This window comes from Myripristis murdjan, chromosome 16 (assembly GCF_902150065.1).
Source record: "Myripristis murdjan chromosome 16, fMyrMur1.1, whole genome shotgun sequence".
NCBI lineage: Eukaryota > Metazoa > Chordata > Actinopteri > Holocentriformes > Holocentridae > Myripristis > Myripristis murdjan.
Window position 1 is genome coordinate 3,449,283 of NC_043995.1, and position 14,019 is coordinate 3,463,301.

Sequence of the window (14,019 nt, forward strand, 5' to 3'; positions counted from 1 at the left end):
TCTTGAGGGTCTTCCAGGGGGCCCTGAGCACAATGAGGAGTAGTTTCAATAATCTGGTGAAAGGCATTTAAACACAACAAATCTGATCCAGCTTCACTGATCTGACCTTTAAATATACCATATCAGTTTTGCCAATTTTCTCTTAACTTTCTTGTTATGTTGTTTTTCTTTTGCTGATATTTCAGAATTCCACCCTTTTCCCCATTTTTGAGAGAAATCAAGTGAATTTGCTCAGGTTTGAAAGGGTTCATTTTACTATTAATGAAGCCACTAGAAATTGTCACAGTCCAAAAAGTATGTGGTTATTTTACAAAATGGTTGAATGGTTTAATCTGACCTTATCGTTTCACCAATACGTCATACAAGCAAAAATGATCATTTCCTATCAGGGTCCCCAAATCATTTCATGTGGGGGTCTGTAGCTGAATGTCAGTCACCTCTGGGCTCTGGAAGATGAAAAAGGTTGAAAACCCCTGTTCTATTGTATGCAAATGCACAAATGCCAAGCAACATACATACAGACACAACCACTACACTGGAAAGGTTTCTGAGCTATCAGCACTGCACTGGGAGAGTCCCTGACCTCAGTCACCTATCTCACTTCCTCTCCCTCCCCTGTCTCCTATCTCAAGTGGCCTCTTAGGGCATAAAGTAAAGTTAATTAAAGGGGAGGGGTGGGGTGTGTGTCAAAGAATGCAACTACGACTGCACGGGCAATTTTCCAAGCCAACAAGGAAGTGCCTCACATTGAAGCCGTCTTCTCAGGCAGCACTTCCATCAATAACCTTTCTCAAAAGCTCAAGAGGAGGGCAGTAATGCTGACAGATGATGTTTAACTTGCTTTCAGAGCCCTTAAAGACACCTCAATCATTGTCATGTTTCTCATTATTTTTGGCACCCCGGTGCTACCGTTCACTCATAATCTGCCCGTGCCGTGAACTTGGCCCGCGGCTCCGGGGGGAAACATTCCGGCCACCACAAGCACAACAAGACAGAAAGGCACTGGGGGGTACGAGGAGGAAGAATCACTAACCACTTCCCTCCAATAACCATTAATGAAGCGATGTGTGTTATGGAGCAGAGCTACTGAGCAAACAGAGCAGACCTCAGTCCAGACACATGTTCAACACATTTCCAGCAAAAAACGATAATGGATTCTGGAAAAAAAAAAAAAAAAAAAAAAAAAAACAGCAAGGGAGCGAGGGAGAGAAAGCACTACGTCCCGAATCCAGCCAAAAACAGAGGATGCCAAACTGGACCAATTTTAATGTGCATGATTCCTCCTCTCTCTGCAGTGCTGACTCTATGAGACGCTTTGCTGTAAACCTATAGGAGGATGAGGTGGGATGAGATCATACGCTCGTCTTACAGCAGCATGCCAGAGGGAACTGACTCTACTGCCGAGTACCAGCGGCGGTTTGGGATACACTCATCCCATGAACTGTTTTCAAGGGACAAACTGATAAAGACTTCCAAATTAGTGCAATACGAATTACATCATGTGGGACATCTGTGCCAACTGAACTCTTGAACTTTTTTTTTTTTTTTACAAGAAGTTTGCTTTCATCGTGCTTGACATTTGCAGTGCTTCTGCACTGAAAAAAACCACAGCCTCTGAGAGGGAGATCTGAGAGGAGAATGTGATCCAGACACGCATCTAGAAGAGAAACCACACGTCTGATAACTTTTTCTTCACGACTATGGTCAGCAGACTGTGGGCGGGAGGGGAGGTCAGTTTATTCAGCGCCATGGGACTTTCGTGTATTAAACTCTTGGCATTAAACGCTTCAACTCTGGTCATGTCATCGCTATGAAACGTAACCGTAGAAAGCTATGTATGACTTGAGTGAGCACAAAAATATGTAAGACAAAGATATGTTTATTGACAAAATCAGTTGAGGTTTTGAGTGAAGCGAGGTAGAGTGTGTCAGGAGGTGGTGGTAGGGGGAAGCTTGGTGAGGATCCACGTTCGCAGCAGCTCCATCTCAGGTTGGGAAAGCTGGTGGTAAAGCCCAGGGAAGGAGTGGAAGGTGGTGTCCATGCCAGCCTGCTTCAGCAGCACTGCCGTGTCCTCTCCCCATTGGTGGAGCACCAGTTCATCACTGGTCCCGTGGCACTGGAATAACTCAGGAAGGGAATTTCCTGCTCTTACCCTCTCCTCCACCGCCTTGAACAGACACAACAGTGAGAATGGTATTACAAAAAAAAACAACAACAACAAAAAAACCCATCTTGGTTTGATCTGAGAATTTCCATTTATCCAGAGCCTTGATGGCATTAAAGGTGCTATGTGTAGCATTTTGGCATCAATAAATAATTACCACATTAAATCTTAGACCTTAGTGTGGCAGCTTCTACCAGTCTCTATGTATTTTATCTTGAGTGCCACCAATCCGAATTAGGAGGGAAATCTGCTGGATTGTTTTTTAAATTGCAAAACTGAAACAGGGATGCTGTTCTATTAAATGGAGCTCAAGCTTTCAGACTCTCTGGCAATGGCAGATGCAGGAAGGAGTGACAGGCGGATGGAAAGATCACTTTCAACATGTTTATTCTCTTCAGCTGAGACAAAGAGAAAACTTAATTCCAAAGAAGCAACACCCTGCTTGGAACAGGAAGCAGCTGGGTGTATAGTAAAAATGCAGTCTTAAAGAAGGGAGTATATTTAATGGCAAAAAACAACTGTTTTTACTTTGGAATAATTCACATCTTTATTTAACAGAGATATCATTTTCTTTGAGTTTGTCTTGAACAGAACCAGTATTTTAATGTATCTGTTCATTTATTTGGCCCCCAACATAACGCTCTAGAGCTGGTGTGAATGAAATTAAAAATGGTTACAATAAGGTATGCTTAGGGTGTTATCACACCTTCATTCGTCACTGTTGCATAACTGCCTGTAATTCGTTCTCAGAACACACATCAGATAAGCTTAATTAGGTGATATTATAAACCCAGACATATTCATCATCCCAGCAAATGGTCTTTTGTGGCTACCCTGAGTCGGTTGGATTGGACTGCCTTCTCACTGCAAATGAACCGCTCCAGGGTTTGACTGGAAGTGAGCCGAGACCACCCCGTCTTGGCGATCTTGGCCCATTTGTTTTGTCCCGCATCAGAATGCAACTGCTATGTTCACACATGGCCAAACAAACCAACCTTTGTGGGGTAACACTCCCAAAGGTCTGCCCACAACTGCACAAAACAAGCCAGGTATGAGAGCACCCTGAGAAATCTTCACCTGTTATTAACATCACATTAAAATCACCAAAGTAAACTAGAGCCACCACAGTGGTCTGGACTGATATTTGATATTTCTAATGGATGAACTTTCACTTCAATCAAAAAAAAAAAAAAAAAAAAAAAAAAAAAGAACCCCCCCATTTCATGACTTTTTATAAATATGTGTAATTTATCAGCTTTCCAAGATTTGAAGTGAAGCAATAAATCATAAGGAAGTAATGAGCATGTTTCCCACACACCACCAAACCCAGTCTCCAAACAGCTGGTCCCTGTGTAGGCCTGAATTTTGGTACAGAGTGCCGCTTCTAAGGTCATAACCAGCGGCACAGTTGTCTGTCGTAATTGCAAAAAAAGGTTCCAGCCAGCAGGGAGGGGACAGGGTGCACTGACTAAATGTTCATGTTCCAGAGTTTAATTAAACTGTGGACCCTCATTTGAAGGGATTTTACCCTGAGGACCCACATGAAACCATTTGTTAATTGTTAAGATGTCATACTGGAACATTGACTAATAGATTCAAAGTGGTGAGATTAAAACAATGTAATCAATCATACATTTTTGTATGGTATCAATTACTGGAGAGTAAAGTTACCGTGAAATTAAACTGCTCATTCTGTTGAGGGCCCTCTATAAACCCCTAAGGCACCCCTGGGGGTCCCCACGCCTAATTTTGGAGACCCCTGATTTCAATCCACAGGCACCTGTTGTTTTAACTTTTACTCATTTTTTTCACTTTTGTGAAAATCTGTGGCAGATAAAAGTACAGTGTTAACTAGTAACAGGGATTTCAAATGAATCATTCTGTTATACAACAATAGGTGCAAATTACATTTTCGGTTTCAAACGTTGTCAGTGCGTTTTTCTTGATTTCTCAGTTTTTGTACTTCCAATAAGTCTGAAGCCCTAACTTTATCCCAGTTATAGTTTCAGCTTAAACATACTTAGTTTGTCAGGCTGCATGTTGGTGGTTATCAGGTCTGTCACTGGCTCTTGCTCTTTTGTCTTCTAAAAAAAAAAAAAAAAAACTATGCCCAAAACTAGGGACATCCTCTTTGCAACAGGATGCAGTGGGGTTTAATAGAAATGTGATCTTAATTCTGAGAAATGTAAAGTGCAACACATAGCATGTCTATTAACCTTGGAACAGATTTGCAAATTTTGATCAGTTTACATAGATTTCACAAATCACATGACATATTGCTCACAGAGGGCTCCTGATGTACCTGAAAAGCGATAGAGTCTCTGTTGAGGAAGCTGGACAGAGCAAAAACTCCGGCTATGTCAGGATGGTGCCGACATGCAAGATGAAGAGCCATGGCTCCGCCCATGGAGAAACCCCCTTTGATAATAGGAAGAGGAAAAAATTACTGGCACCATCAACTTATTTTCATGGAAACGATAAGAAAAGTTATTATCTTCTAGAATAAGCAAAAATAAAACGTGCCATCATAAATACATTCATCTCAATATGAGTAGCAGAAGCTTACTCATGGCAGTTTAAGCTCTCAGAGGTGGAAAATACTCTCTTGCCTTGACTTGAAAAAAACATTAAGATGAATAGGACTCCTTAGTTCCACATCATCAGCTCTTTTTTTTTTTTTTTTTTTTTTTTTTGGCTGCCTTGGAATATGCACCCGTTCATGAGCCTGTCCTTAATCTCACACATCTGGGTACATCTGGGCACACTGTGTACATCTGGGAAAGTGTGCAAGTACCCATCATCCTGTCAGGAGGGTTGAAGAAGGAGGGAGAGAGTGAAAAAGAGGGGGATGAAGGGATGGAGGAAAGGTGGAATTCTCAGGCCTTGCCCGACGAATCAAAAATGAAATTGACATCCATGGGATTCTCCTAAGTTTTCCTTCTTTCCCTGCAATTTTGTCTACCCAAAGTATTGAACGCAAGGTTAATACATCTGAACTGAAGCTGCCAGTGTGTGGCTCTGTTTGTATGTATACTTGGCACTTTGAAAATCCTCGATTTTCCACTTGATTTTCCCCTTGAAAAACACTGGGGGTATTAGCCAAGAATTACTGGAACATTAGTAAAACAAATAGCGAAAAAAAAAAAAAAAAAAAAAAAACATTATACATAATTGCCAGAAAAACAAAGCAAAAAATGATTCCCTAAAAATAAGCCAAAAAATCCCCAAAATTACAAATAAAAATGAATTAGAGTGATTTTTGTTCAGCCTGCGCAAAGGCTCCCGGGTTTCAAAGGGTTAATAATGACCACATTCATATAAAAGAGAGGACTCGACTGAATAGTTGCAGCAGCAAATAGTAAACGGATACAGTGCAGAAAAAACAAAGATGAATAGTAACAAAACAAATCAAGTGTAGTGCACATAATGCAACTGACACTTCCAAGGTGTTAGAGCAAATTCAGTGGTGAACAGTACGAAGGTAAAGTCTGAACTATGTGAGAGCCGTATTGAGACACATGCACACGTGACGAGAGCAGAGGTGAATTTATGCCTCCCAAACATGAAGTGCAAAGTGTGTGTTGCGTATTCACACTAACAGAGCTGCAGGTCTACTGTGTGCATGAGATTCCTCCTCTTTAGAGTTTCCCGTGGACCGGTGCCTCTGCAGAGTGAAAAACATCAACACACGAGCCCGCCACCGGCCTCTTGAAAAACGTTTTCCATGGAAAGTTCTGGCGCTTGTCAGTCCGTCAGCCCGGGAAGTGGACTCTGGGTACTGAGCGCTGCGTTTCTCCAGCATGCCGAGTGACTCCAATGAGTATTTATAGTTAATGACAAAATGTTATGATTTAGTAAGATAATATTTCAGCAGTCTCCCAGGAGCATGTGTTTTTTGAATCACTTTCTCTGGAGCTGAGTTTAGGGGCTTTTCTGGCCCTCGACACTGAGCCTTTCACACAAGCTCCTCACCCCCCCTCCACCCCACCCCAACTATTTTTGTATAGTTATACATTTCAGGGCTTGTAGGTTAACCCTTTTCCCACTGCTCTCAGCGGTTTCCCCTTTCATGTGCAGCCATCACTCGCTCTCTTACATTGACATTAAAACGCATGATGGCCTCCCACATGTTTCCTGTGGGAACTCTTACCTTGGTTCAGCCATAATGTTTATAGTACTTGATACGAATGGTTTCAATTCATTGTTATTTATATGTGAACTTGATAAGCGCAATATTTGAGGCAAAAAGCTTTTGCGGGACCTGAGAATCCCCCCTTGAAATACCTTTTTTTTGGTTCTCAATTGGCAGCATATGAAAGGACATGGTAACCTGATGAGTTGCATTCTTCATTTTATATCATGACAGAGGGAGTTAAGAACACCAAGGCTAAGATGGACGGAGGTGTGTGTGACTGGCTTGTGTGTGTGTAAAAGGGAGGATGAGAATAATGGCGAAAAAAAGCTTCAGTAGAAGAAGAAAAAATGGATCAAGTGAGTGAAAAAGGGAGTTAAAAAAATAGAGACACTGAGGGAGTGGAAGGCAGAAAAGCAAAAAGCTGACATATGGCCTACTAGCTGGCCTCAACAAAAAGCCAGACTATTAGATGTAGGGTTACACTGATACATGGGGCTGATATCGGCTTTTTATTAAAGATGCACTATGCAAAACTGAGGTCTTACTGAGATAAGGACTTCAACTGACAAATTACAATTACAGTTCACATTTGGCAGACACTTTTATCCAAAGTGACGTGCATATGATATTTTTATAAACCACAAGCAAAGATCTATTTAGGAGAGAATGATGACATCAAGTGTCATAAAGCTCTGGTTCTGGTCCAAAGGACATAGGTCCTATAAGCCAGTGCTACAAGGTAGTGCAAGGAGGTAATGTACAGAGTGCATAAAATGCATAGAGGAAGAAAAAGCATATTGATGTCTATCTATCTATCTATCTATCTATCTATCTATCTATCTATCTATCTATCTATCTATCTATCTATCTATCTATCTATCTATACACAGATAGCTAGATAGATACACACAATCCATTAGGTGAGAAGGTGTTCCCTAAAGAGCTGGGGTTTTAGCCTTCTCTTGAAGAATGAGAGGGACTCAAATGGAGTTTGGTAGCTTGTTCCAGAGGAACCACAGAAGAGACGAGTGTAGCTAGTGATTTAGGGCCTTGCTGTGCTGGCAGCACCAGGTGCCACTCAATGGTGAGGCAAAACAGGAAGTGTAAACCTAGAAGAGGGAGTCCAGGTAGGTAGGCCCAGTTTTGGTTGATGCTTTGTAGGTGAGTGTCAAGGACTTGAATTTGATGCGAGCCGTAACTTGGAGACAGACAGTCGAGTGACATGTACAGTTTTCGGCTGGTTGTATACCAGATGCACCGCCACATTCTGGATCATCTGCAGAGGTTAGAGCATGCCTGTTGGGAGCCCTGCCAGGGAGAAGCTGCAGTAGTCGAGGCATGAAATCACAAGCGCCTGTACCAGGAGTTGTGCTGCATGCTCAGACAGGTATGGTCTGATGTTCCTGATGTTGTACAAGGCAAATTGGCATGAGCAAGCCACGGATGCCACATGTTCCTTAAAGGTCAGTTGGTTGTCAAATTATGACTCCCAAGTTTCTGGCAGATTTTGTGGGAATGAGCTGTGTAGAATCCAGTTGGATACTGATCTGTTGTTGTACAGAGGGACTGGCTGGGAACACGAGGTGCTCACTCTTTGGCAGGTTGAGTTGAAGGTAGCATTCCTTCATCCATGCAGAGATATCAGTGAGACATGCCGATATTCGAGCCGAGGGTTGTCTAGCTGGAACGACAGGAGGAGCTGGGTGTCATCAGCACAAGAGTGGTATGAAGAGCCATGTGAGCAGATGACTGCACCAAGAGAGGAGGTGTATACTAAAAAGAGAAGGGGACCAAGCACTGAGCCTTGAGATACCCCTGTGGACAAGCAGTTGGATTTAGACACTTTCCCTCTCCATGATAATCTGAAGGATCTCTCTGAGAGGTAGGACTCAAACCAGCACATGGCAGATCCTGAGAAGCCAAGCTCAGCAAGTGCAGGAAAGAAAGAAGGTGGTAAACTGTGTCAAAGGCAGCTGATAGGTCAAGCAGAAGTAGGACAGATGACTGTAAAGATACACATTTCATGAATATTGGACATTGCATTTAAGAGATAACTATCACTTCCTGTGTCCACTGTGTAATGCTAGAAAACTCACACTAAATGTAAACTGCTGCTGCATATCAAATGCAGACCACAAACTTAAAATTTCACATAAAATAAAAGAAGGTTTGTAGCGTAAGGCTTCACTTCCTGTTGCCAGTAGATGGTGCTGTCACTATGACTCAGTGTTGGCATGGAGATGTCTTCAGCACGGGACTTGAATAAAACGTGAAGTTTGGGGAACATTGCAAAATGTATATTTGAGTTACAACAACTTCCATTTTCATGGTGAAACGTGGAAATTCACCATGCTGCCACAGACAGTCTGTTCTATGAAAACTCAAAAGCTTCACAATTTAGCAGCGCAAAGGCCTTAAAATGATAGTTGCTCAGGTTATATCTCTAGGAGGAGTTTGTTAAGTACAACAACTGGACATGGACAAAACTGTCAAAAAATTGCAAATGGCAGACTTGCTGTTAAAGCCTGACTCCTGTAAACAGCAAAGAATATACTAACATTTCAAAATTAATTAAAATGGCAGACTTCCTGTTGGTTTTTTTTTTTCAAGTCTCAGAATTTTACATATGCCTACCACATTTCACACATCTAGGTGAAACATACAGTAAGGATTACTTTGCTGAAAATTTCTAGGGGGTGCTACAGAGCTATTTTGCCTGTGTACAAAAGCTGTAAAATATGAAATTATTCATCTCGTCTGAGGCATGTGCAAAGTTATTTGAGTTGTCGAGCATGTCCAGAGCCTCAAAAATGCAAATCATTACATGAAACAATGCAGACTCAACTGTGGGTGGGACAAAATATTGAAACTCTTCCACTTGGAAGTTGAAACATTCGACAGTCAATGGAAAGCTCCATTATTCCCTGTTTTTTGTCACTTCAATGCAATATTACATTATACACACTTAAAAATGGGGAACCTCAATACATTCCACAAGTGGACGTAGTGCAAGGTTATTAACTGTTAGCATATTTGCACATAATTTAACTGTTTATTTAACCAGTAACTGCAATAATTTTATACATGTACGCCTTGACAACAACAGTGCAACATCCCGGTGTATATATGGTGGATATAGGTTGACTTACTTTGCATGTGCTCAATTTCAATTTCTGTATTGATGGATTAATGTACATATTTAGACATGATGCACATACGTTTTTTGCAACTTTATACATAATGCACATACTTCATGCGTAATGTACATACTTTTTTTTTTTAAATTCTAAGGCTCATATTTTTATTTCTTTTTTTTTTTTTTCTATTCCTTATAATTTAATTCTTCTCTTGAGATTTGACAAACTGTAGCTGATCCAATTTCCCCTCGGGATCAATAAACTATTTCTGATTCTGATTCTGATTACTTGAGCAGTTAAGATAGGAGTACCTGGGTGCCACCTGAGGACATGCCACCAGCTGAGGAGCCGAGCTCTGTTCCAACAGGGTGATCATCCAACCTAACAGAGTCTTGTTCATGCTCTACAAGCACAGACCATTATTTGGGATAATTGGTTTCACCTCAACGTGAGCATAAAGGGGTTTCAACACAGCCTGCATCTGTGTGAGAATACAAACATTGTTAAGTTTTATCTGATAGTTTAATTAAAGTTCGGAGCCATTCTTGGCAGCTGTGTGCGTAATTATGCATGACACTCGCATTTGATGATTGGTAATTCTAAACTGTGGAAGGATCTTCTGTATTAATATACATTTAGAAATGATTGGCATAATCCTACATTATCCTGTTTGGCAGAAAATAATTTGACACAATAATTTAATAATCTGACCAAAAAACAACAACAAAACAGAAACACAGTTCTCCATGTCAGTGAGTAAAACAAAGCTTTAACATGCACCTTTGATGTTAGTGTGATGTTCAGGTTCACGGCGGCACAATGAAGTTGGTGTTTAGCTGACTGCGCTTGCTTGAGGAATCGGTCATATGGTTGCCTGCGGCTTGCTTCATAAGCAGACATGAATTTCAATAAGCCAGGCTAACTGATATTAACCCTGGATTGTAAAATACCCCCAACTCCCAGTCCTTTTCCCAAAGCACTTCATGTCTACATTCTTGTCTATCAATGCTTCTGTCAGTGGAGAAGCTGCTATGTCGGCATCTTCCTTTTCTATGATTTATTTCTCCCTGTTTGATTGCTGAATATCTGTGAAAAATGGTGAGTCCATGGAGAAGTTTTTCCTCCTTAATTCCCAAGGACTGATACCAAAACCTGATATTTACCATTTTACATTATATAATATTTTCTACTATTTCCACCCCATTGTTGTTGCACTGGGAATATCTGGACATGACATCATGTCGTCTGTGTTAGCCACGGGAATAAGAAAAATGCACCACCAAACAAAAAATGGACCCAGAAATGTGAGGTACAAGAGCTGTTTTTTGTCTATTTTGTTGTGTTTTTGTTAGTATTAAGAGTGTTACAGAGGGGATTTTTCCTTGAAGCTGATATTATTCTGAAGTTGATCTCTCAATACACAACACCTTCCATATAGATAGGTGTGAACAATTTTAGGGAATGCATTTTCTCTCTGTGCATGTTTAATGAATTGTTTTCTAATTTGGGCATTTGGGTGATATAACACACTCACACATTACATAAGCGTAGTCCAATGTAATGATAGGTAGTTTCAGTCCTTCACAACCCCATCTGAGTCCAATTATAGACAGTAAATTAAACCAAAAGGGTTACCAATGATCATCCTGTGTTTGGGAACTCCAGCGTTGACCTCATCCTGAATGATGGAGCCTAAGGTGTTGCACATGGCATCTATAGACTCCAGATGCTCTGGACAGTCCCGCGAGATCTTGTAACGGTCGAACCAGACGGTGGACAGCGCCCCTCGCATGGGTGTGTATGGCCTGAGAGCATTAAGACATCAGATTGAAGATCCAAAAACATGTGTCGCCATCACATCTAGTGATTTGTTTTCAAGATGAGTCATCATCCTCTCAGGTTGGAGTAAAGGGTTAAACTAAAATGTGCATTTTTTTCATTTAAATAGTTTCATTGTTATTATTGGGCGTGAGTATCTGAAGTCTTACTTCAGTTCCAACAAGCTGGGTATTTTGACTCTGCTGGACAGTTGGTTGGTCTTACCGGAATCAAGACAACATTGTTACCCTACAAGGGGAACTGAAGCCAACTGAGCCCTGCTGGAATGGATTACTGTAGAACAGTGGTTCTGAAACTTTTCCAGTACTGTACCCACTTTGGAATATTTCCTCAGCCAAGTACCCCCAAGTACCAAGTACCAAGCCAAGTACCCCCTGACCAGTGCAAAAAACAAAAACAAAAAAAAAACCCAACAAAAAACAGCCAATATCAAGAAGTCCAATCCAGCTCCATCACAGTGAACAAACGTCCTCGCTTGACAACCACAGCAGCAGATTTAAACCACAAACACACACATTTGAGATTGTTTTTTAATCAATATTTTAAAAAATCTCACGCACGCCCTGCAGTACTCCAATATACCCCTAGGCGCACACATACCCCCATTTGAGAACCACTGCTGTAGACAATGCCAGCGCTAAAACTCAAATTTTTAAAAGTTATTTTAGAAATTTTCAAATTGTGGTGGATGAAGACAGTACTCAAGAATAACACTACCTAATAAGACATTCCCCCTTTTTATCCAGGTTTAACATGTGTTTTAAAACTGCTTTTCTCCAAATAAAAGTATTGCTACTACATTTGTAAGAAATGGTAGAAAACTTTATGTTCTGTGGGTGGGAGTATTCCCAGTACTTTGATTTTATCCAGTAATACTTTGACAAAAACATCAGACATCAGGAGTGTTCATCAGTATTCACAGGCCAGGACAATGATTTTTTCCCCCTGGCAAGAGAGGATGTAATCATCATCTTTAGCTGTGCAATGAAGGAAAACATCACAGCCTGAGTAATACTTAGTAGAGGAGCAAATCCAACACTTTTGAACTGAACTTCTTTTCTTGCCTCTGATAACCGTTTGGGACGTAAGAGTACATACTGCATGTATAAGGCAGTGAGTAGAGGATATGGCCTACCTGGCTGGAGCCGTGGGATAAATAACTCTGATATGGGAGAATGCCAGATCTGGTGCCATAACATCTCGAACCCAGGCTCTTAGTCCCTGTCCAGTGTCACCTACATTTTGAAATGCAGATATACATTCAGTAACATTACTGTGACACTGATTAAAACATGTAATACAGTTAAGCAAACATAATGATTTATGTGTCATGTAACCAAGTATGTTGATCATGCAAGATAAGATATACTTTATTCTCCCCAAGGAGAAATTTGTGATGGGGTCATAACATTCATCTCCAAGCATCATACATTCACATACACACACTTAGTGGCCACTTTATCACAATCTAATCCAATCCAATCCAACTGTTGTGCCATAAAGTTTACATTTATGATGCCTATAATGCTTTTCTTGTTGTCACAGTAATAGAAGTGTTCATTCACTTCTATGTTTGGCACTGAGCTCATAGTTAGTGCTGCTGTTGGGCTGGACTGCATTTTACTGACAGCTGTTTCCAATATTCTGTCCCCCTCATTGTATAAAAATAAAGAGGACAAAAAATGAGAAACACCTCTCAATATAATGTAGTCCAGTACAAGACCTCTGCAAACTTCAATAATAAACAGAGAATTAAATGTACACATTCTCCACAATGTCAACACAAACTGAACATTATAAACTTTGTTAAAAGGTAGAATTTATGGCAGAGCTGCTGACCTGAACTGCATAAGATCATACAGGTGGAGGTGATAAAGTGGCCAGTGGTGTACTTGTCCATAATAAAATGTTTATTGCCTTCTGTAATATGTTTCCTGACACAGGCAGATCTATGGTATTTAAAATGATGACAGAACAGATGATTCCAGTTATCAGCTCTGATTGGCTGAGCCTTATTCAAAGCATCTAATCATATCCAATAAACACACTCCTCAAAACACAGGCGGTTTACATACCACTGATACACAATGATACATAGACAAACACCATTTATACAGTATTCACTAGCATTTTTAGTCTTTATTTCCTCACTGTACGGCAGGGTACCACCGTGTCACACAAGCCCTGAGGCAGAAAGGGCTCCTCTTCGCGGCTCCGTGTGTTTCCACTGACAGAGCAGCAGCCCAGCACAATGACAACACACCGTGTCTCTGCCTTTAGCTGAAAAAAACCTCCAGAGTCACAGCGGACGGTTAGGCAGCACCTGAGCCGTGCAGGAAGACGACCGACGCGGTGTGTTTCCCCGTCGGAGACACCGCACACCTCTGGAGCTTCCGCGCAGCAGCCATGACAGCCGGGCCAATCCACGCGAGAGTGTCGTGTTGCAGCGGGATGAACGTGATTGGCTGAACGCGCAGCATGGACCGCTTCAGGTAGGACAGGCCGTAGTCATAATGATTTGCAGAGCGTTACGTTTGACCAATGACCATGACTTATCTTTCTAAACATGATGAATCCTGTTTTTTTTTTTTTTTTTTTTCTTTTCCCAGATTTTTTGTTGTTTTGAAACTTGATTTAATGAGTAAACTGGGTCATGATGAAGAGATGAAGATTAGTCCAATACAAGTGTGCATTGCTAGTCAGTATCGTTACATTTCTTTTTTTTTTTCTTTTTTCTTTTCCTT

General features: G+C 41.0%; 1 protein-coding gene across 2 annotated transcripts; it reads right to left on the bottom strand.

The window, feature by feature from the left end:
- Positions 1-1,863: 1,863 nt before the first annotated feature.
- On the bottom strand, positions 1,864-13,747 carry lyplal1 (lysophospholipase like 1). Of its 2 annotated transcripts, none has more exons than XM_030073493.1 (5): positions 13,599-13,747; positions 12,411-12,510; positions 11,072-11,241; positions 4,467-4,582; positions 1,864-2,167 (listed from the first exon to the last, which is right to left on the bottom strand). In XM_030073493.1, exons 1-5 carry the CDS (start codon positions 13,681-13,683, stop codon positions 1,928-1,930), a joined length of 711 nt encoding a protein of 236 aa, XP_029929353.1. In that variant the 5' UTR covers positions 13,684-13,747; the 3' UTR covers positions 1,864-1,927. The 2 variants fall into 2 exon arrangements, with proteins under 2 accessions (XP_029929353.1, XP_029929354.1); XM_030073494.1 differs by having other exon boundaries at positions 13,539-13,646.
- Positions 13,748-14,019: the final 272 nt, after the last annotated feature.